A 23,583-nucleotide genomic window follows, 5' to 3' on the forward strand; every position below is an offset into this window, starting at 1 on the left:
GTTCGAAACTTCAACTCACTAATTGAACAGCAATATTTGTCACAGGAAATATTTTGTGAATGAAATTGTTCCATGTCACCTAAATAATCCTTTTAAGGACAGTGGTTACTCCTGTGGATATTTTATAGGTTTTAGGCTGCATGAACGGGTCAACTACTTGTTAGAGCAGGGGCGCTCAATACGTCGATCGCGACTGACCAGTCGATCACCAAGTCACTATTGGTAGATTGCATGACAGGGTAATGTGACATTGTCGTGAACAATACAAATAAAGTTGTCTAGACGTCAGCCCCTCAGCCATCCCATCATTTGATTGATACACCGGACACCCAATCAGATGACATTATGAGATACGTGGCGTGCTGAAACTGCGCCCCTGAGCTTTGCAAAGTTAACAAACTAGCCATTCGTGACATCCTAATTTTTCGCTTGGTTTTTTTTTCCCTCTTGAACATAAGATGGAGTATAAAAACGAGTGGGGGAGCTGTACCAAGTAAGAAGAAAAAAAGTATCCCTTTCATAAGGAATGGGAGAAGTACTTTTTTCACGATTATATTTTTAAAGTGGGTTTGTCTCGTCTGCCAGTTATCAGAGTGAACTCAAGTAAGGGCAAATAATTTACGTAATTATATTGTGTTGTGCGGTTATCCAGCAACATTGGTTTGAAGGATCCTCAATATTTTTGTCAATAGATATAATGGTAGAGCATTTTGACTTGGTCATTTCAAAAGTGTGTTAGAGCCGTAAGGACATTTGGGTTAAAATAGTTTTTTTTTGGTAATTGTTCACAATTGTGTAATATAGATTTTGAAAAAGTGCAATAGGTTTTATTTTATTGTTGTTTTACTTAAGGTACATTTATTAGCGATATCAAGATATCTGGGCTCCATTAGTCATCTGATCAGATGTCAGAGATGTTTGTTCAGACACTGAACAAAGCCTCAAACAACAAAGCCTCAAACACAAGAAGATTGTCTTGTACTGCCGGCAGGGGACACAGCCATTCATGACCGACGCCCAACTTCTGCAGCCCTCTGGACGCCCAACTTCTGCAGCCCCCCTGCCAAACTATTTGTTGAAAGCATATGCAAATTTAAATGATACCTTAGTAAAACATAGTCTTCTTAATTTGAATACCACGCCCCCAGATGTCCAAGGCATAAACATCCATAAAACAACACAACATAGACATTTTAATAGGTTGTCCTTTCCATGAACTGAGAGATTTGTAGCCTGGCTACTGAGCTCTTCCCGTGAAGAGGTTCACCAAGTCCTAAATTAGTCCAAGGCCAGATCTCCGACATGAAGATGACAGTTTAACAGGCTGTGTCTGTTCAACTCAGACTGTCCTCAGGTTTTCTGTGCATACATTGTGGGCCTTGCGTTCAGCGGCCAACTAAGCATGGGACTTTTAAATATGATACCTTCTATTCTCTATCATCAGATATTCTCAATTAATCTGATCGGATCATCTGAATTCACCCGATTAGGCCGTCTGCAGTCACCTGACTCCCAATCACCCAGTTTTCAGAACCATGAACAGAGAAATGGAAGCAAAAACTGTGATGAAAAAAGAATGCTGTGGACTGTAAAGCTAACCTCTGTAAATCACAATACTCAAGACTTTGGGAGATTATTTTTTAAAAGAAAAAAATGAACACAGATGATGAGTGGTTGCTCTGTTTTGTGGTGCTATTCATAGAATCCTAGCAAGGGGAGCTGTACTCATGGGGCTTTGTGACCTTCCCGCCCGAGCCCTCAAGGTCACCTCGCAGCAATCCGTTGAAGGCGAAGTGTCCTAAAAGAAATGTGGGAGAGGAGGAGCGATGAATCTCGCACTTGTGACTTTCCACTCTCATTTTTAAAGGCGTAACAATCAGTCAACTTGCAGTTGTTTGAAGGACTTCAAAAGTGGCATGACTGAAAAACAATCCGTATCCGTTCCACACGACGCACAACAACTCAAAGTGACAAAATAAACAAAACAAAAGTAAAAAAAAGCAAGGCTCGCCATCTTGGACTTCTTTTAAGTTAAGCCAATCTGCAATTAATGGCATTTAGCAGCAGGGGGAACAAATATCTCATTTTAAAAGGATGGCAGGAGATGGTATGTTTCATTCAACCAGGGCATCGTGGTGAACAGTACCTTGATCCTCAAAACTCACACTCACACAAGAGGAAACGGGGAGAGTTACAGGTGAACACTGGAGGTTTAGCATTTCCCTTAGCTCGATATATTCCACAGGACTGTTTTGCTGTGGCCCAGCGGAGCACTCATCTTTATTTCATGGTGCGGTGATTAAGAAAAATAAATATATCAGCCGCCTGTGTGTGTGTGTGTGTATATATATATATATATATATATATATATATACACATGCTTAAGATGTATCCTGACACAGAAATGTACATTAGAAAATGCATGCCGAATGACGTCAGCTAATATTTCCAAAAATAACAGAAAACTGTTGTTTTTGTATTTTTTCTTCATAGAGTAAAATGTTTTTCCCTTCTACAAGGGAGCAGGATTTGCCTTTTGTCCATGTTTGCGCTTTGTTCCAGCTTCAACTATTGTCAAAGCGCTATATAAACCAATATGTAAGTATTGTATTGTATTTTGGACATTCGCCCACATTTCACACTCAGATAACTCCAGACCCATATCACTTAGGAATGAACTGTTTTTTTTCTGATGTAAGAAGAAACTCTAATGTTTCTAACGCTATATTGAATGTTTATGTAGTCCTGAAACTCAATATTTTGTAGGTGCTGCAATTTGAGTGACAATGACAAAAACCCTGGCACTGGAGTGGACATATTTTTGCACAGCGTCTGGCAGTGTATGAGTTAATTTACTATTCAACTATGAGTCACTCCTAGTGTAGTTGTACATTCGCTTGTATGCATGCAGTGTGGGACTGATTCCTACCCAGTGACTGAATGCGGATGGGTTTGAATGGTTGTTTGTCAAAGTCAAGTCAAAGTCAGCTTTATTGTGAAATATGTTAATATGCATATACATAATATGCATATACATATACAAATATACATAGAGCACTAATGAAATTACTGCCCTCTCAGACCAAGCACGCAAGGCACTTATATGTAATGACTTAACAAACATAATATACATGAAAACACCAATTTGCCGGGAGAGAGAGGGGAGCCGCTGCATGTTCACGCGCCGCCATCTTGGGAAAAAATAAATAAATAATAACAAATAATGTCTTTACATGTGCTATGCAAATGACTGGCGACTAGTTCAAGGTGTAGTCAGCTGGCATAGGCGTCCAGGATAATCAGTGAGCGATTCGGGGAGGCAAATGTTTTCTTTACCCGGTGTCAAGTATAAATCCGACAACCAAGGCATAAAGAAACCGGCGTGTACCCTTATACCCCTATTAAGTCCGCTTGGCCTAAATCGTTGACGTTGTGCAAAATCAACAATACAATTTACAGCCCCGCCATGTAATAGGAAATTGAATCTGATCAATGAATCAGGTGCAAGACGGTGGGTCCACTGAATCTAATCTCTACGCCAGCGGCTGATGGCTCAATGAAAAGCAAAAATTGGAAAACATTAGGTCACGCATTCAGCGAGAGAATTTCATCTTTACTACATCAGCGCCGCTAAATGAAAACGGGAGGGTGCTCTGATATGCGGATGATTTGTTATCCCCTCTGCCCGCCACCCCGATGGAAATCTACTCTTAACAAAATAGAAAGATAGATGCATGACAAGAGATGTTTAGGTAGACATGGACAAATATGAATACATTTGTAAAGCCGCCTTGTTCAAAGCTGCTTTTACTTCACATTAGTGAATAATCACGGTTGAACATGTATTTAATGAGAAAGGAAGTGAATTACTGGATTGATATCGGATATTCAGGGCCTGACCCTGTAGATTAAGCATTCTGGGGAAATGAAAAACAAATATTTGTCATCAATCATTTCTAAATCTCATTTTAATCTCTAGTTAGTGCACATCCAGTAGATTACAATAGACATCTTTGTTGGGTGTGATTACCCTTAAGGCCCACAAAAATGAAAAATTATCATTGTAGATGGCTGTGTGTCATCTTTCTTTCATAGCACCTTTAAAACCCCAAATGTGAAAAATGTGGGACTGCATTTCAAAGTTGCAGTTCACTATCAAAAAACAGCAACAACAATTGCCACTTACAGCTTCACACTGAGCTGCTGTTAAATGCGGAAATATCCCTAATTTCACGGTAAAAATGCTGATTTTGCTAATATCCTCTTGTGTAGGAGTGAGAAGTCTTACCTCACCTTAGGTTGTCATTGTCAAATGTCTGTTTACATTCTCTCCATGCACCCAATGTCATTTTTCAGTCAGAGTCAGGCTAATTGTGTATTACAGTAAAGTATTTCGTTTTGCTGATTGCATTAAAAAACAAGAGTACGCTCCCTCACAAACGTGGATTTATAATTGACACAGGCATTCGCCACAGGCTCTGAGAGTTTCAAGGGCACATTTAATTTTAAAATCAGCTAGTAAAAAATATATCATGCAATGATCTGATATTTTTTAAGGCAATTCTTATTGTTTTGGTCTTAATTCCAGATTTTAGTACCACATCAGCCCTTGGTTTAGAATGATGTGACAAATATGTTGATGCAGTTGTTAGAAAAAAATTAAGTGCAGTTGCAGTCTGTGCATGCTAAAATATGGCTCAAAAGGAGAGGCCATTTTGGAAAATTTAAAGGTAAATTCTTTGACATGTGGCGGGCCATGGATTTCATCGCTAGGCCTTCAGTAGTGCTACATCTGGATCAATCCAGAATGAAAAGAATTGTGGTGTGGCTTTGATGGAGAATAATAAGTTACCATGTTTAAAAGTGCCGTGCTTTGCTGACCAATTAAACAATAAGCCCACAGTCAAAGCGCAGATGACCACAGTAAATCTGAGTGAAACAGACACAGCAGGGTGAACTGTCGGCTACATCTAGGAAGTCTGGCCTTGAACACAATTTGGGGCTTGGGATACTCCTTTATCACCAAAGTTATTTACGGCTTGAACATCCTGCACAGGCGCCAGGTTACAGACTTATCGGTTGATGGAGGGGACAACCAATTAGAGTGTCTATGTTTTATTGTTTACATCTGTTGTTGCTCAGAACGCCCAGAGGCGTGGTATGCAAATCAAGAAAACTATGTTTTACTAATATATCACTTTAATTTACATATACTCTCAATAAATAGCTTGGCAGAGGGGCGCAAAATTCAGACGTATGTCATCTGATGACTGCGTCTCCTGCCGGCAGTGGGGACAATCTTTCTGGTTCTGAGTCTCTGTCCACGGTGTCTGTCTGTCATATCTCTGACAGGTTTACTACAAGTCCACTACAGGGTACCATTAGCCAGAAAACAACCGACTGCCCTTAATGATGTCCATTTTCTCTTGAAAAGTCCATCTTGAAAATGGCTTTAACAGTCAATCTCCAACCAAATCCATTTCTTCTGCTCCTTCAGCCATTATGGGTTGACAAAACTGCTAGTAAATAAACACAATATATTTGCTTGTGCAGCTCGCCACCGATACAGTGTGCTAGCTCTGGCCAGTTTGCTCTAGTCACCAGCGGCTCGTGATCAGAGCAGTTTTCACAAAAATCTTACGTTGACCAGTGCCTTCAAGAAGGCGTTAGTACCCCTTTTGGGTTGGCAACTCGAAATCTGATTGGTTAGAGCAACAGTTTGATCGACATATTTGATGCAACAGGGCCCGCAGAACTGATTGTGAAGGCATCCAGGTAGATTTCTGACCCTGGTAACAAATGATGGCTGAAATGTGATTGGTTAAATGCTTAAATACGAAAACACACGTCTGGAATAAGCACAACACGGGAAAAGTAATTAAATGAATCTGAAAGACAATTAGAAATTATTTAAGAAGAGTTCATGGAAAATATATAATTAACATCTGTCTGTGATTCAGATATTTTTAGTCCAGTAGAGAAGGCTTTGCTGGCCTTGACTTGAGATTACAGATTTACTCTGAATATCAAGTCAGAGTATCATCAGAGTGACAAACAGCCACTCTGGCTCATATATAAATAAAGTTGAATTGTATACATTGAGGAAATTTATGACTGGAATGTCAATGCCTCACCAGCCATGACTATTGGTCCTTCAGGGCGTTTTACAATGACATTTTATATTAATGCTACGGTGCGTTACTCATTTTTACACTTGTATGGCAATTTAAAATATTTCCTTTACAATTGAAAGGATTTTGTGATGGCCCTTGATTGATTCTGAAGCTGTTAAAAGAAATGGATTGTGCCGGACACAGCAGGTTCTACTGTGTATTGTCTGTGTGTCATTCCAAGGTCCATTTGTTATTTACTTTTATATCAGACTCCTGCACGGGCAGTCTTTTAATTTTTACAAGGCAAGCAGGTAGTCAATCTCTCACATATATATTGTTAATCTCTTTTTCTGTGTCCTTGTGGTGTGTACAGCTTTGATTTATAAGTGGTGGACCCCCACAACACACTCAACACACAAAGGTGCCATCCGTGACTTGACACACGGTAAGTGAAAAAAGTCAAGTTAAAAAAAAATGGTGATAGATAATAGAATATCCAATGAAAAAGTCCCAAGACCGAATGCGATTGAAATGTCTTTATGCAGAATAGCTGATGTGTTCATATTGTTGGGCCAGTAGTAGGTAAAATATCTCATATATCAAAAAAAAAATCACAAATACCAGAACATTGTGAAATTTCCCTTGTGGTGACCTGATTTTACGCATGCCATATACGTGTTGTGGATAGTGAATATATTCAAATGTTAAATGTGTAATTAAGCACAAACACCAAGTAGTATTTTGGCATAATTATGCTGCTGAAGTAACCCCTCACCCATTAAAAAATTAAACTGTAACCACAACAGAGAAAGAAGTTTGTCAATCAAAAAGAGAACATGAAAGGCTAGCACACCATCGCTAACGGGATGAACTCTTCCTCTTTCATTGGCCCAGTGCACATTGACTGAGACACACTGGGTATGAAGAAACTGAATTCAGGAGTCTGTGAGTGTAAGAGTGGCTTGCAAAGGCGTGGATAGAGAGATTGAGGCTGGATGGTGTTGATCTTGTCGGGGCAGGTGGGGGGAGAAGACAAAAGGTGGGAGATGAAAGACGAACGCTAAGAAAGTGCAGGCAGGACAACGTTCATGCTGAGTGCTCACCTCTCGTATGAATTCTCCACCGCCTTCCAGTCGGCTCCCAAGAAGCCATCAACAAAGCAAATTCCAATCGCAAATTTTGTGACTGGGCCATATAAAAATACTGTTTTTTGTTCCATTTTATTGCTGTTCATTGACCTTTCACTGTTACTGTATTTAATAGGACCTGTGAAAACTCATTCACTCACTACCATTCGCGAATGTGTTCAGGTCTTGTTTGGGTGCCAACAAAGCGTTGGCCATGGCATCTGGCAATGTTTTTCCCTTCCGCAAGGGGGTTACATTTCCCTTTTTTCCATGTTAGCACATTTTCAGCTGTTGTTAAACAAAAAATCAAACAATATGTATGTGTTGCATTGCATTTTGGACGGTCACCCTCATTTCAAGCTCATATAACTCCAGACCCATATAATTTAACATTTTTTTCTGATGAAAGAAGAGTCTAAGGTTTCTTACACTGCACTGAATGTTTATGCAGTCCTAAGCCTCAATATTCTATGGGTCCTGGAATTCGAGTGACAATGACAAAAACCCTGGGACTGGAGTGGACACATTTTTGCACGTCCAACAGTGAATGCCGTCTGGCAATGAATGAGTTAATGGTAGCCCAATCCAGCAGTAGTCTGATTTATTTTCACGGAAATAGATGAAATTGACACTTTTATCCAAACATGTCACAGAGGTTATACAAAATGTGTTAATTCAGTGCCTATTTCCAGATTGACATTAAAAGCACCCCACACACTTTATCAAAACCCCTCATATCATTCCCATTACCATGATACAGATCAGCACAAAATACTCAACAAACCTCAAATGGTTTTCAGTGAAGAAGCAAATAAAACAACCCCTCCACAAAACAAATAACAGCTTTGGTCTCACCTAGTGCATCAAATCCCCAGTGATGAAAAACAAGACTGAATGTGATCTTTAATATATAAATATTATAAAACAACAACAATAAACCATGCAATTGCACGGCAATATCATGTTCAAAAATTTCCACACCACTTTTTTATTTCTGAATATAGCGCATGCGCCCAAACTAAGGCTTAGCGCGAATGTAAGCATCCAAGCAAAGCATTTCTTCTTATTCTTCTCGTCCAATAAATCTATTCCGTGTCTGAATTAATGCTGTACAGGTCATACTGAGAAAATGAAAAATGATGAAGAGAGAGGAAAAAAAATCAAAATCAAATAAATAAAAAGCCTCATCCTTCCCCAAGAGTGCCATCTACGATGGGGGTCTTATGCTGCGCTGACCCTGAGCATTCTCTCAGCTTGCCATACTGGTGAGTTATGATATTTCGTGACTCAGATTGTACTTGAATATTTCATTACATGCACAAAATCCTCTTCTATATATTTTCTGCAGGTGTGTGATTATTAATCATACAACATCGTGCCGAGCAAGCCCAAGGCTCCCCCATGCCCCGAGCTGTAGTATACATTAATAGTCTATGAATGAAGCACGTCATTATTATTATTGATAAGAAAGCAAAATAAATAATTGCAAAGATAAAAGGTAAGAAAGAAATTAAAAAAATAAGGACAAGTTATGTTTGTTGGCCTCAAGGGTGATTGGAAGTGTGAATGGTTTTTTATCTTTGTGTACCTTGTGATTGGATGGCGACCAGTTCAGGGTGTCCCCACCATACTGACCAAAGATGGCTGGTCGAGGCTAGGGCGCCCGCGACCCTCGAGATGATGAAGGAATTCAAGTTGTGAATGTATGGATGATTAAGTCCGGTTTTCAACACACTGTTGTTTAGAGGCCGATTGCATTACATATTCATGGACTGTATTTTTTATTAAATGATTCATTTTGAATAACGACTGATGTTGTGATTATATACACCAATGTGCAGAAATTTTAATATTTTACTTTATACTTTATTTCTTTACTTTATTCACCCTCAAGATGATAGACAAATATTTTTGGGAGTATTTGTATTGTATTTTTGAATGTTTTATACCACAGGTGTCAAAGTCAAGGTTTTTTTTCGGCCCGCGAAAGCAAATCAAACTTGTTAAATTCCATGATGCTTGCTAAAATCCGAAGCAAAATTTCATATTTTTGGATGTAAACCACAGTAACAGTCATTATTCTTGACTTCAGATTTGAAAACTAGTTATTCATTAATTTTGTGTGTGCTCTATATGTAATATGTGGAGGGGATTAAACATTCTAATGGCTTTCCCAAGGGAAGAGGAATCCACAACTACAATGTGGCCCGCGGCAAAAAAATTACTTTGACTCCCCTGCTTTATACTGACCATGAGATGATTTAACAATCCTTTCAATCCAGATAAAGTAAATAATTTCCTACAGTCATTGCTGCATAGAATATGATTGTATTAAATGACATTGTTGTGTCATAACGACTAATGACAATAATTAGGACGAGGAATATAGTATTATATTTTTAAAGATACTGTAATCGATTATGTGGATTTTCAATATTTTCATGATTTTTTTTTAAATATAATTATTTAGTTACTTCATAATTACTGACTGATAATTTTGAGTGTATGGTGGAAATAAAAAATACTTTTATTTGCTGATTTTTTGTAATCAATTTAAGTAATACAGTACTGTTATTGTTATTATTATTATTATTATTATTATTAGTAGTAGTAGTAGTAGTAGTAGTAGTAGTATTATGAGATCATTTTTATTTTGCAATGTAGATATAAACAGTACCACAAAATAATTGTATGCATACCTAATAATATACCGTTCATCAGTATAATTGTTAGGGACAAATGATGTATCTCTTCCTGGTTCTGGCTCGACGGAGTTTTATGATGAAACACCAGCGGGGACCAAAGTGGTGAACAAAAAAGACTACTTTATTCTTATAAACAATAGAAGGACATGTCTGGTCAAAGTGGGAAAGCCAAGAGAGAAAGGGCCTCCCCTTTCCCCTAGTTTTATCCTTCAGCGGTGGAGACATCATCTCGACCAGGCCTATCAGCAACGAGGAGGGGGTTGGGGGACTATTAGACTGAAAATGAATACTACAGGTACAAAAAGTTATCTAATAAACTACATACATCCATATAGACTAAACTAAACATGAAATAACAGTCGTAGGATGTTTACGGATGTGTATAAAAACGTGCTATCAATAATGATCATAGATTGAATAATATATTACATCTGAGTCAACATTCAGGAATTGTCTGTGTAAGCTCTCAGTCGTACAGGAGTGGTCCATCGATGAAAAGGTTTCTTCAGCCATCATCTGTACTTCTTTGAAGGTGTCGGACGTTTCGCTTCTTATCCAAGAAACTTCGTCAGCAAACTAAAGTCTTACTGGTAGTTTAGGCCCTATATATATATCCCTACTGTCCAGACATGGCGGTGCCGGAGTCTGCTATGATAGGTCCCTGCTCTCAGGTTGGGGGGAGCAGAGGATTACACCCTGCAGCTGCTCCACTGATAGTTCCTGTCGTTCTGACTAACGACTGGCCTGATTGCCCCACTTCGACCGGTATCACCTCATCAGTATTACTAATCCTATGTTGCCTAAGCAGGCTATTGTATGAACGATCCAAATTGAACCTAAACCCACCAAACCGGTTTAATGAAGGATTTAGTTGCTTTATGAAAATCGCTTCTTTTACTCCCCTTTCAAACCATCCATGTTCTTTCGCTAAGATTTTAACCTCATTGTCGTCAAATGAGTGGTTGCTAGATTTGGTGCATATGTACTGCCGATTGAGGCCCACTAGTATTATCCCTGCGATGTTGATAGAGAATTTGTTTAGTCTCCCCAATGTACTGCTCTTTACAATTTTCATTCTTCCAATGTATTGAAGAAATTGTGTACATGGTGTCTGCTGGGCAAAATTCTTTTGTCCATCAAAATGTTATTCAATGAAATGTTTCTCTGAAATTCGACTACTGAAGTTGCATTTCTTACACTAGGTTGAGTATCACACTTTTTCCGGTCTTTGCCATGGAAAAAAATTAATAAAACAGTGACCGACTTCCTTAAGTGTGTCTTGAATCTGCACAGTCGACACGTACTCCAACACAACTGTGTACTTTTAATACATTCCAGCAGTAGGACCCCCCCATCACATTTGAATTCGCAATCGTCCCGGAACTAGCACAAAGATGAGACGCAGCATGCCTCATCCTAGAGAGAAGTCAGATTCGGCAACTCAGTGACCAACGGGATTTCACACCACCGCTGGCTTCCCCACCAACCCCGCAACCCGCACTTCATCATGCATGTATGAAACAAACATGGCGGCCATTCATCGAGAGCCAAGAGTCCCCCCCTCTGATGTGATCTATTTCCAAAAACTGCACTCGGCCTCCTGCTCGGGTGTCACCAAACACAGGCAAGGATTAGCACACGACGCACATCACAAAGATGACAGGGGATGGCTGAAAAGTGGAGCAACACTAGCGAGGCGTCCAAAGTAGGCTGACCACTTCAAACCCTGAGCTCACCCCCACTCCTCCTTGCTTCTTTATTTATGAAGTCATGCTAAAGAGGACAAACAAACCAGCTCAGTGACAGACACTGAGACTACATGTAATGATGTTTTGATCCAGTATAGAATACATATGAGGTCAATTCCCATTTGATTCCCAAGTTCCAAACCGCTGCTACATATATTTTGGTTAATTGTTCCTGTTGCAGCTGTGTCGCAGCTCTTCGTAAGTTATCATTCTTCAAAGGTTTTTACAGTTCAGTGAATTCTATGGGAAATACATTCCAGACCCACTTGCAATTGATGAAAATTCAACGTAGAATTCAATGTTTTTTAACACATTTGATCTATTAAACAGGTACTATCAAAACACATTTTCAAAAAAATCCATCAGTAATATTAGAAATACTGTATAATCTGTTAAAATATTTGTCAATTCTCATTCGTGCAATGAGGTACAAAACGAATGAGAATGAAACAGAAAGTAAAATATTTTCAACCAAATTATATTTGACCCATGTATGTTTTGTAGAGAATATGTATTTTGATTCAAGCTATCAAAGCCATATAAACAATAACATAAAATATACATTATAGTTGAACATTTTTGTCATTGTCACTCGAATTCCTGGACCCACAGAATATTGACTTTTAGGACCACATAAACATTCAATGCAGGGTAAGAAATCTTAGACTCTCTTATTTCATCAGAAAAAAAAAAGTTAATTCCAAATTAATGTGGGTCGGGAGTTATCTGATCTTGAAATGGGGGCAGCTGTACAAAATATGTACAATGCAAAATATACATATTGGTTAATAAAGCCCTTTAACAACAGCTGCAGCTATAGCAAAGTGCTAACATGGACAAAAGGAAAATGCTACCTTGTGTAACGGTAATGGGAAAAACATTGCCAGAGGTCTGACCAGTGCACCCGCCCCCCCAAGAAAATACAAAGTCCGAACAAATTCGGGAATGGCACTCTACGTCGTGCTTTTCAATTACCGTATAAATTTGGGAATGGCAGTGAATGAGTTTTAAAAACTGTTCTTTATTTTATTCATTGAAAAACCCTGAAGATCCAAAGTTGTTAGCATGATTAACTTGGTTAAAGCAACCACATTTTGTTGTGAGTGCGATGAAGGAAGTAACAATCATACCTTCAACCCACCGCCACCCCCTCATGCTTTTCCTGGTCAGAACCAAGCACCATCACCACAGCATCAATGTCCTTTATCAGATAAAGCAAAGTCTTCACTCTCAGTCTTGAGTCCTCATACATTAAGTGAGACTTGTTTGTCATCAATCCACTACTTTGTCTCTGTCACTTTGCCCGACGTAGGCATGATCAAGACCGTTCAATAAAGCCTTCGTTTTTACCTTGTGCATTTGAACATTCGCTTTAGAAAAATGTCCTTTTTCCCCGTGGTGGCTCCATTATTGCTGTGAGTCCTTACGGCAAACCAATTACCAAAAATATTTCCAAATTGATTTCTTTTGCAGACTCCTCATGGGCCTTTGCAATTTGAAGTTGGGCGATTCTTGGGCAGCAATTTTCTGCAGTGAGAATTTTAGGTGAGTCACACTCATGCACATATAGATATGATATTACTGCTTTTGCAGTAATGGTGCGATGTCCATTTGACAAAGTAGGTGTGGATGCTTTTACATGCCAAACGAGGTCAGATTGAGGGTTTGATTGACAAAGGGAGGGTGCAGGCGCAGAAAAACTGCATATGCACCTTTCCATGCTCATGCTCAGGCACATCCAGTGTTACATAAGGTCTTTATATCAGAAAAAAAATGGTGGGTGACTTAAGCCATGCTATTGTGTCACCGTGACCTTTCTTCTTAACTCAGCATCGACAGATATGCCTGTACTCCTGTACAAATATTAGATGGAATTAGTTAATACTGCAGAGTCACATGGGTCGGACAAAGATGACCTCTTGCCACATTCCAAAAACAAGCCTGGTAGGCTGATTGTACACTCCAAATGGTCACTAGGTGTGAGTGAGAGAGCGAGTGTTTGTCTTTGCTTGCCCTGGGATTGGCTAGCAACCAATTCAGGGTGTCCTCCGCCGAAAGAAAGACATTTAGATGGCCCAGGTAAGATATTTCTGGTGTTGGTTTTTTTGTTCAGGAGTGGCTTGACCTGAGGAATAAAACACTTGAAGCCCGTATCCAGGATTCGTCTGCATGCTCACTCGGCTAAAACGACCAAAGCCTGGTTCAATGACCGTGGGATTCCTGTGCTTGATTGGCCACCGATCTCACCTGACCCCAACCTCATCGAAATGTGTGGGCCAATGGGCCATCATCAAGAAGAAGATGAGAAACATGAGACGGAGCACTGAAGAACTGAAGGTTGCTAGTGAAGCATCCTGGTCTTCGATAACGCCCGAGCAGTGCCACATGATGATATCATCCATGCCACACCGCACACACAAAATACACAAAACACACAAAATAGGCTTAATTGGAGATGGTCCAATAATCAGGAATTTTCATGAATGCTTCACTGTACTGCTGCTTGACTTCTTCCTAATCGCTCCTCAAGCTAAAACTAACAGTTCTACTGACACTCACGATTGACGACTGCGACAGTGGCGTCAAGTGGGGCAACCTCATGAGGCTCAAGCAACAGCTGCAGGCCTGCTTTTCCAGCTGAAAGCCGTCTCGTGTGCTCTGATGAGCAGCCCAGTTTCTTTCTCAGTTTGCATTCTCACTGAAGTCCAGAATGGGATGCAAGAACAAGAAATAGACCTTGAGGGAGCACTGGAATACCAGCCAAGGCCATTGTTGGGCGGATAACAATTGAAGAAATAATAAATAAATAAATAAATAAATAAAAACAAAGAAAAAAACTAAGAACACATATAGACAACACGTATTGAGCCAGAGGATAGTCGGACTAGATCCACTAGGTTATGCTCCTGTCCAAAAATGACTGGTTCGGCATTGTATTGTTTTTGTTTGAACCAGGCCAATCAAATCCATAAACCTGATTTTTTTAGTATACTGTGTTCTCAATTTCAATGTGCTAACATGCATGTTTCCATTGTGCTGTAACTTCAACTATTTGCTGCTTCTGTGTCCAAGAATCAGCATGCTTCCACTGACTGCCATGAATGCCCAAAAAAAAGGTTGGATAATGAATGGTCAGTAAACTGCAATGTTAACAGCTGCATTCCAAAATAACATTGACTTCACCAAATTGACTAGCATTTATTTTTCTTCTGTCCTCCTTAAACTCGATACACTCCTGTTGAATTGTTTCACTGTATATACAGTATATCTGATTCGAGCATAGTACCTGTAGTCCTTAACTAATAAACATATAGGACAATTAGAATACAGTAAACTGTTCTCTACGTATGCTTCACAAAGATAACACATATTATAACCCGGTATGGTGAAAATAGGCTTGTTAACTGATATTCAATTCAATTCTCAACGCTTTATTTGTCCCAGAGGGGGAATCAAAAGACTTAAAGAGCAGCAGTAAAAGACAAGCGGAACACCAACAAACATAAAAACAACCATCGAGTGCTGCTGGTAAAATATGCCAACTACTCAAGAGTCATGTGCTCCCTGCTCGATGCTACGTGCACTCATTTACGGGGATCAGTCAAGGAAGGAGAGGGGTCAAAGTGGAAGGAAAGTTTTCAAATAAGTTTAAGTATATCAAAAAATGGTAGGAATAAATACCTGATGTCAAAATTATAAATTATAAAAAATACCTAATTATTTTCAAATGATAATGCTGCCTTATATGCTGCCGTGTTTGTTGGCCAAGCTAGAGGTTTGAAATTAATGTCGGCCTGTTAAAAAAAAGTGACATAAGATTGTCGTTATGCAATATCTGCTTGAGAGAAATCTTGTGTTTCCTTGTCAAAAAGAGACGCAGCAACAAATTGTGATTAAGCTGGCAAAACACTTGCAACGCATTGTTTTGTATTGAGCACCATTCTGTAATTCGTGGCACCGTTATACATTAATTTGTATAAAAACCCTAGACGAGAATGAGTGGGTGTATTCAAACTGTCAGCCTCTCTACATTTCCATATTTTCCTTTCCAATATAAAAAGTCCAAAAAGAAATCAACTTCCGCCAACATTATTTGCTTTTATATGAAATCCCACCAACTGGAATTCACAAGCAAGTCAATCCATAGCAAAACAAGACGACTGAGACAGATGGAGGCGCGTCTGAAACTAAAGGGGGTGGGGGGGGATTTTTATATACCTGTATTTTATATATAAAAAATGCTTTTCAAAACCACTTTTTTTACAAAATCATGTTCCTTCTTTGGTTGCATACCATGCATTATTGACAAAGCGTTTTTCGATAAAGAAGTAATCAAATAAAGTGGCCAGGTGAGTGGATGACAACTCTATTAAAAATAGAACTAAAATCAAAGTTAACGTCAGTCAGTATGAGGGAAAAAAAGAATTCACTGACATGAAAAGGACTCCATAGAGTGGACGATTCACAAAATGTGTCATGTCATGAGACAATCATTAATGATCATATAATACGTGTTTTGTCAGGGCCTTGAAGGCCTTGTCTGCAGGCCAAAAAATGATCAAAAGCATCGATCTGTATTGAAAGAGTTTTATACATTTGTGCAATATTATTTACCCTGATTTTCAGAAGTCTTTTGTCTTCATTCACTGTTGTTTTGAAAGGCGCTTAAAAATGAAATGTATTATTATTATTGTATATTTTGGCAGTGCAGTTTAAATTAAAGTCGTTTGTGGGTTATTGTTGTTTTCTTTTTTTATGTGGATTCTGATTTCGTGTTGTGTTGCTACATCGGCGAAAATTTCCCAGTACTGTTGAAACAATGATAAATTGTTTTTGTTTTTTTTTTGCTTTTTTTATGAATCTGGTTTCAAATTCAGGACGTGCATGAATCCCTGCAGGTGGGTCAGCAACCTTTCCTCTGATTGATTCAGAGCAACTCATGTGGGATTCATTGCATGAAGCTGGGACAATGACTAGAAATTCTTCTTCAAGGCAGATTTATCAAAAACTAAAATAAAAATACAAATAAAATGTTTTGTGGCAGGCTGAGTTCATGGTAAAGTATTTCTATGCCACTTTCATAGCGGCCACACAATCATGTAGCGCCGCATAACAACACAGCTACTAGCAAAAGATGACGGAGTTTGTCGACAATTAATAACCTTCTCTTATGAGTATGATCTATTTTACTTTAAGTTTTCCATCATTAGGACCCATTATGGTTTGAAATGGTAGCCCGTCTGTTTGCTTGACTCATTGAAGGTATCGTGCTTGCACTGACCATTTGAATATGTGACCTGCCCTGACTGACGGACATAAACGAGGATAATGAAATGAGAAGTCGAAAGACATAATTAAACATCTAACTCATTTTTGGAAGAATATATTCCTCTGAGTGTTGCTCTACGACCTTTCTGTACAATTTCTTACAGCATCCGAGTACAAATATTTGCTATTTGAAGTTTAATTCTTTCTGTCATGTTATATGCTAATTTTGCTAGCTCCCGAATGGGGTTTTCCATTGACTGCTCACAAAAAGCTGCCAATGCTTATAAAATGAATAAATAAATAAATATGCTTTGTTTTTATATATATCCTGCATATGCGAATTTCAATTCAGTCACGACTCTACAAATGGCTGTTGCACATCCACAATGGATAACAAATGTAGAATCAACACTGGAAGGAAGTCCAGATTCAAAGCGCTCAACTGTGAAGACATGGACACCTTGACGCGGGAATATATGAAAGCACAGCATATATATTTTGTATATTATGTTTTTAATTATACCCATATTTTCATTAAATAACCATCTATCATATTTCTGGCATCAAGGTCTAATTACCTGACAGACGCTATCTGTATTGCGGCATTATATGTGATTATAATAAATGGTACGTCATCTTCCTTGCTTAATTAAACTGCCGCCTCCTTAAGGCTGATGGAAGCAAAAGCTCAAGGTAAAATTGATCACGTTACAAGCGACCGGATTGTCAAACGTGCCATGTAGGGGGAGAAGCAACGTGAAATGCGGGGAGGAAAGTGGAATGACCCAAATGTGAGGAAATGATTACATTTTTCAAACAAAATGTTATCAAAGTGCCATCGTGATTGAAAAACATGCCGTGACACAAGAAAGTATCTGCCTTCCAAAAAAGATGACCAAATGTTTTGTTTTTCATATAATTTATACATGTTGTGGTTGAATTTAAATGCAGTTTGATGCTTGATACTTAACAAACCGTGTCATAAACAATTGAAATAAACCATTAACCCCCCCCCCCCCCCTTTGAAGCTTAAGGAAAGACTCTTGATGCGTGGGCACAATTTGGGCTGATAGCGGTGGGTAAATGTGATTGCTTTTTTTCCCGTCATGATTCCACAGATTACATATCAAATCTCTGGGCCGAATGAGCATACACTGTCATTTACACAGATTACAGCGATTTGGTTGGAAAGTGGGCCGTTAGAAAGAATCCGCGGATGGACGGAAAGATCCCTATTGGCAGAAAAATTTTATATATATATATATATATATATATATATATATATATATATATATATATATATATATATATATATATATATATATATAGAGACACGTATATACTGTGTATAGTACACTACATATATACTATACTACATATATACTGTGTGTACTACAACACCTAACGCCAACAACACCTAATGCCAACAACACCTAATGCCAAAAACATCTTATGTGAATACCGAAACTGTGTGGAAGAACATTTATTGGATTTTTTTTTATTTTGTGACATCATTTTACAATTCCCCTCAGTCCAAATAGATGCAGTGGCGAAACAACTACGATGAATCAAACTGAATTAAGGAAGTAAACTTTTACCTCCATTAATGTTACCTATAACATGAAGAACTCCAAAGGACAAAAAATATATATTTTCATAATCATAAAGTTAAAAAAATACATTACTAAACTAAGAGTTTAGTATCAGACCATCAGTGTGCAGACCCTCCTAAATGAAGATGTTCCTGTTTATGATGGGACATGTTTTAAAAATGAATTATTTTAAGTTCATTTTTTTCATGTACATCAGAAAACAGATAATCAGACGTTTATCCACCCGAACCGCCTTGTAGACAGAATGAAATTAAAATCACTCGCTAGTTGTAATACATCCATGGGCATATACCATTGCTCGTTGTTTTATAAGAGTGAGAAGAAGGGGGAGAATTAGGGAGGTAGGCTGAGGGGGGATAAAGTAGGAGGATTTTGTCAGGTTGAGATGGCGGCTAATGCTATTGTTTCTAACGGGACCGCCGAAAAGGCAAAGAAGCTTTTTTCCACACATCTTTGCCACTTTGCGTCGAGCTGTTTGAGGAGATATGTTTTCAAAAAGCAAAAGGTGGGAAAAGTGGTGGAGTCAATTGCTGGATGCTTTCAATGACAAGTTCTTCACAAAGTTGTCAGAACTTGAAAAAGTCAAAATATACAGAAGGTATACAAGTAAGAGATTACAGCATTTTACAGAAGGCGCCAGATACCGTACAAAGGCATGCTGGTGGATACAAAGGACACAATGGTTTTGTTTTTTGTCCATTACATCAGCATGGTGTTGTCCTGATGTACAAGTTTAATTTGTTTGAGAACCATGCTCTTATCTCAAATCACTCTCCTCCATCAATATGAAATATGCTCAAATCAAATAAACTAATGCTCACATTTTTTTGTTCCTTTCATTTCAATTTTTCACTTCATAATCCTCGCATAAAAAGTGGAGCAGCGAAGGACGGAACTCATATTGTCAACCAATATCAAAAAGCAAACGCAGGGTGAATGGGCATGAAAATTTACTGGCGCCTGAAGCCAGTCTGATTTAGCAACATTTAAATTTGGTAGACGTCAATCATAACTCGTCCCACAAAACTGTCTCAAGAATCTATGCGTGAAAACACACAAGAAGTCTATTTTGGGTTACACAGATAATTTTGAAGCTGCCTTTAAAGGCAATTTTATCCAAGCAATTTTGTCAAAGATGTGGGATGGCGGCCATCTTGGTTCTAAATGACCCCTACAGTCTTTTTTCTTTACTTGAATTTTTTTTTTCGATTTGTACCAAAGTTGGATTGGATTAGATTAGCCTTTGTTAGTCTCACAGTGCACTAATTTACATATATAGAAATATTTTTAATTTTATTTAATTTGAAGTACATATATGAACAAACAAGACAGATGAACAACATTTAATGGCAATAGATTTGCGTTTTGATCAGTGTGGAATATACTATGATGACACATTTTGGCAAGTTCGCTCGCAACCCCCGTTAATGTTTTCAAAATTAAGCCTCTAAAATCAATATTGCAGTACTTTGCAAAAGTCTCGAGCCAAACCTGAAAATACACAGAATGTCTCTCAGAGTGGTTAGTCACGAGGGGACCCACAGAAAAACTTCCAGAAGTCATGCTGTAAATGGAACAAGAGTTCTCCCATTCCGCCATTAAGAATTTGTCCAATTGCTAACATAATACAGTGAGACCTCAACTTACGAACTTAATTGGTTCCCAGACAGAGTGTGTAAGGCGAAAAGTGTGTATCTCAAAAAACAAATTCCCATAGGAAAACATTAAAATAGGAATAATCCGTTCCCGGGTTTCCATAAAATATACTTTTCAACTAAATAAGCCTTAAAATTACACACAACATACCTTATTCTATGTATAATAAATGTGCTATTGTATAGTAATGAAATAAATACACTGCATTGTATCATAAAGTCACTTTATTTACATTTGTGATGGTCATTGATGGCTTGATGGAATGGCGTTGAAGGTCGAAGGTCAAAGGGAATTGCTGTTTGGAAAGAGAAGCACATTACATGAGGACTGTAATTAAAGAAATAAACTGTGCTGTAAAATAAAGTTTTATTTACCTTTTTGATGGTCGTTGATGGCTTATGGAAGGAGAGTCACCTTCCATAAGGACTGTTGGTAACTTAACCTCTGGTGCTGTTCGGTCGTGTGCTTCCGCCGAAGATCACTCCACCAGCCGTGGTGGGTGTGTATTATGAAAATAGTGCTTATTATAAGGTTTAATTTTCAGAAATTTGAAGTTTGTAACACGAAAAGTTTGTAAGATAAGGTGTTTGTAAGTTGAGGTCTCACTGTATCAACAACATACACTAGCCACATGAATGATGCTAAATCACAAAAGTGATGTTATTTCATGGCCGGCAAAGTTTGAAGCAACCATTGAAGTCCAAGATGGCGCCCGAGTAGACAGACTTTCATCGAGAACTGCTTCATGCAACATAGAGAGTGCAGACAGTTTTTAAGATTGAATGATGGTCTGTTTCTTTTGTGTTGTGTCACATTATTTGTTATTTAGTGTTTTTCTTTACTTTCAAGATGACGTTGCAAGAGTGGCTGCCTTTACAGCTGCCTTTACTTCTTCCTTTCCTCTTCCTTTCATAACTTTGCTGATGTGAAATGTAAATTCCACCACTGTGAGACTAATAAAAGATAATCCAGGCCAATCTATTATGCCAGTAACTCAACTCCACAAGATATTGATGAATGTTATGCTCCAAGTGTATTCATGAAGTAAACAAGTGTACACGTAGATGCAAGTACTAAATATGAAGACATCTGTCAAACTCAACAGACATTCTCCCCCAATACATACATAAAACATCTCAATGCCACTCAATGTGGCATCAGACTGCACACTCAATTTCAACCAAAGAGCTCACACTTAACAAGTTCGTAGTTTCGCGCTTCTCTTCAAGCAAAGTCAGCCGTCCTGCATTCTGAGTCAATACATGTGAGTGCTTTGAATTTTTGCGCGTCGGAAATCAAATTATCCGAAATGGAAGAGCGAGAGAAGGATGCAAGAAAGGGAAAAGAACAGTTTCTATCACGAACCGATCCATGTGCACCAAATCCAGAAGACATTCGAACAGCTTCTTCCCCAAGCCATTAACTCTCTAGACCAGGGGTCGGCAACCTTTATGACTCAAAGAGCCATTTGGACCCATTTCCCACAGAAAAGAAAACACTGGGAGCCACAAAATCCTTTTGACATTTAAAATGAAGACAACACTGCATCTTTTCATCATCGTTTTTTACCTTTATATATGCATAAACAAACTATAGTGTGTTGCATTTATGAATCAATGAACTGTTACAGAGAAGCGAAATTACATTTCTGCACGCAACAAAAACATTTTAAACTCCGAAAAAAAGACGTTGGGTTGAAGATTACTTTTCCCTGATTTTCTGCACAATTTCACTCTTGTTTTTAAAGTCTGTGAATAGATGTTCTGACATCTTAATGAATGATTCTTTTATATATTATCCGTCTGTGAACGGCTTCCCGTGCCTGACTATTTCCTGAGCGGCCACAAAACTAGCACGTGTAGCTGAATTTGTAGATTTCATCCATTTCATAAAATGATTTTTGCTCTGATCAGCCTTCCGCATCAGTTCCGAAATGGCTCTTTTTCTCTCATCTCCATCCGGATATTTTTGAGCAAATGCTGTGTGTTTGTTCTGGAAATGTCTCGTATCAATACGTTCTGTTTTCTTCAGACACTTTTCTTTTCTTAGATTTATCCATAGTTGGCCTACCTGGGGGTCGAAAAATTCAAGAAATCGTGCGCAATTTGGCGGTTGTGACCAGATATATGTCCACTGTCGATGGTTATGAGCGACAAAAAAATTGAATTTTATTTTGTATTATTTATAATCACCATAATCTTCGAATTTAGAATTACATTTTAAAAACGAACAAACTAAAATAATATACATTAAATTAAATACTCATTATTTATTTTCTAAAGCCGCAGGGAGCCGCAGCTGGGGGGGGTGAGAGAGCCACATGCGTCTCCGGAGCCGTGGGTTGCCGACCCCTGCTCTAGACAGTAACCCAAATGGAACTGTGTAGTACTTCCATTTTTGATGATACTAGTACAGCGTGTTCTACCGGAGAAAAAATCCTTGTGTGTTCGACATACTTGGCAATAAAGATTATTCTGATTATGATTCTGACCTATACACAGTACTCTAGGTCGTGTAGTAAAAAAAAGCCAATTAACCACACACACTTGCACACACACACATCCTCACATTTTCAGCAGCAGACTAACTAAACTCCACTTGAGCAGTGGTGATATGGAGATAAAGAAAGCCAGCGGCGCGTTCAACTTCAGAAGGAAGAGAAAAAAATGAAAGAAAGTTGCTGCCAGCACAAATAGATAAATAGATAAATGAGGTGGGGTGGAGAGGAGGGGGCATTGTGCCATACAATAAACGGAATCCAGGGGGCCCAAACAGGACAGATATGAAACTTGAATAGATGTTTTCGGAAAATTCCAATATGTGATTTCCAAAACACAACATAATGTTGACATACAAGTTACATTAAAGCTTAACTCCTTCACTGCCATTCCTGAATTTATTCGAGAATTGAAAATATGATGTGGAGCGCCATTCCCGGATTAGTTGGGGTTTTGTTTTTCTTGCTGGTAATGCCGATAAAGCGCTGATCAGATCTCTGGTAATGTTTTTCCCTTCCACAAGGGGGCAGCATTTCACTTTTTCCATATTTGCGCTTTATTCCAGCTTCAGCTATTGTTAAAGCGCTATATAAACCAATATGTATACATTGGATTGTACTTTGGACAGCTGCCCTCATTTCAAGCTCATATAACTCCAGACCCATATAATTTATGAATTAACTCTTTTTTTCTGATGAAAGAAGAGAGTCTTATCTTTTCTTATGCTAAATTGCATCTTTATGCTGTCCTAAAAGTCAGTATTCTATGGGTCCTGGAATTCAAGTGACAATGACAAAACCCCAGGCACCGGAGAGGACACATTTTTGCACGTCTGGCAGTGAATGAGTTAAAAAG

At 38.5% G+C, this 23,583-nt stretch overlaps 1 protein-coding gene across 2 annotated transcripts in view; it reads right to left on the minus strand.

The window, feature by feature from the left end:
• nxph4 (neurexophilin 4) overlaps window positions 1-23,583 on the minus strand; it is a 47,753-nt gene that overhangs the window by 23,293 nt on the left and 877 nt on the right. The window contains exon 2 of one of the 2 annotated variants that reach the window (XM_089010152.1): window positions 1,769-1,798. The exons of the other annotated variant lie outside the window; for it this stretch is intronic. Within the exon in view, the coding sequence (XP_088866278.1) occupies window positions 1,769-1,798 (30 nt within the window). The remainder of the gene's footprint in view (window positions 1-1,768; window positions 1,799-23,583) is intronic. 2 annotated transcript variants of the gene reach the window in all.

Source organism: Hippocampus bargibanti, linkage group LG12 (assembly GCF_051943395.1).
Source record: "Hippocampus bargibanti isolate YZ-2025 linkage group LG12, ASM5194339v1, whole genome shotgun sequence".
Lineage (NCBI taxonomy): Eukaryota > Metazoa > Chordata > Actinopteri > Syngnathiformes > Syngnathidae > Hippocampus > Hippocampus bargibanti.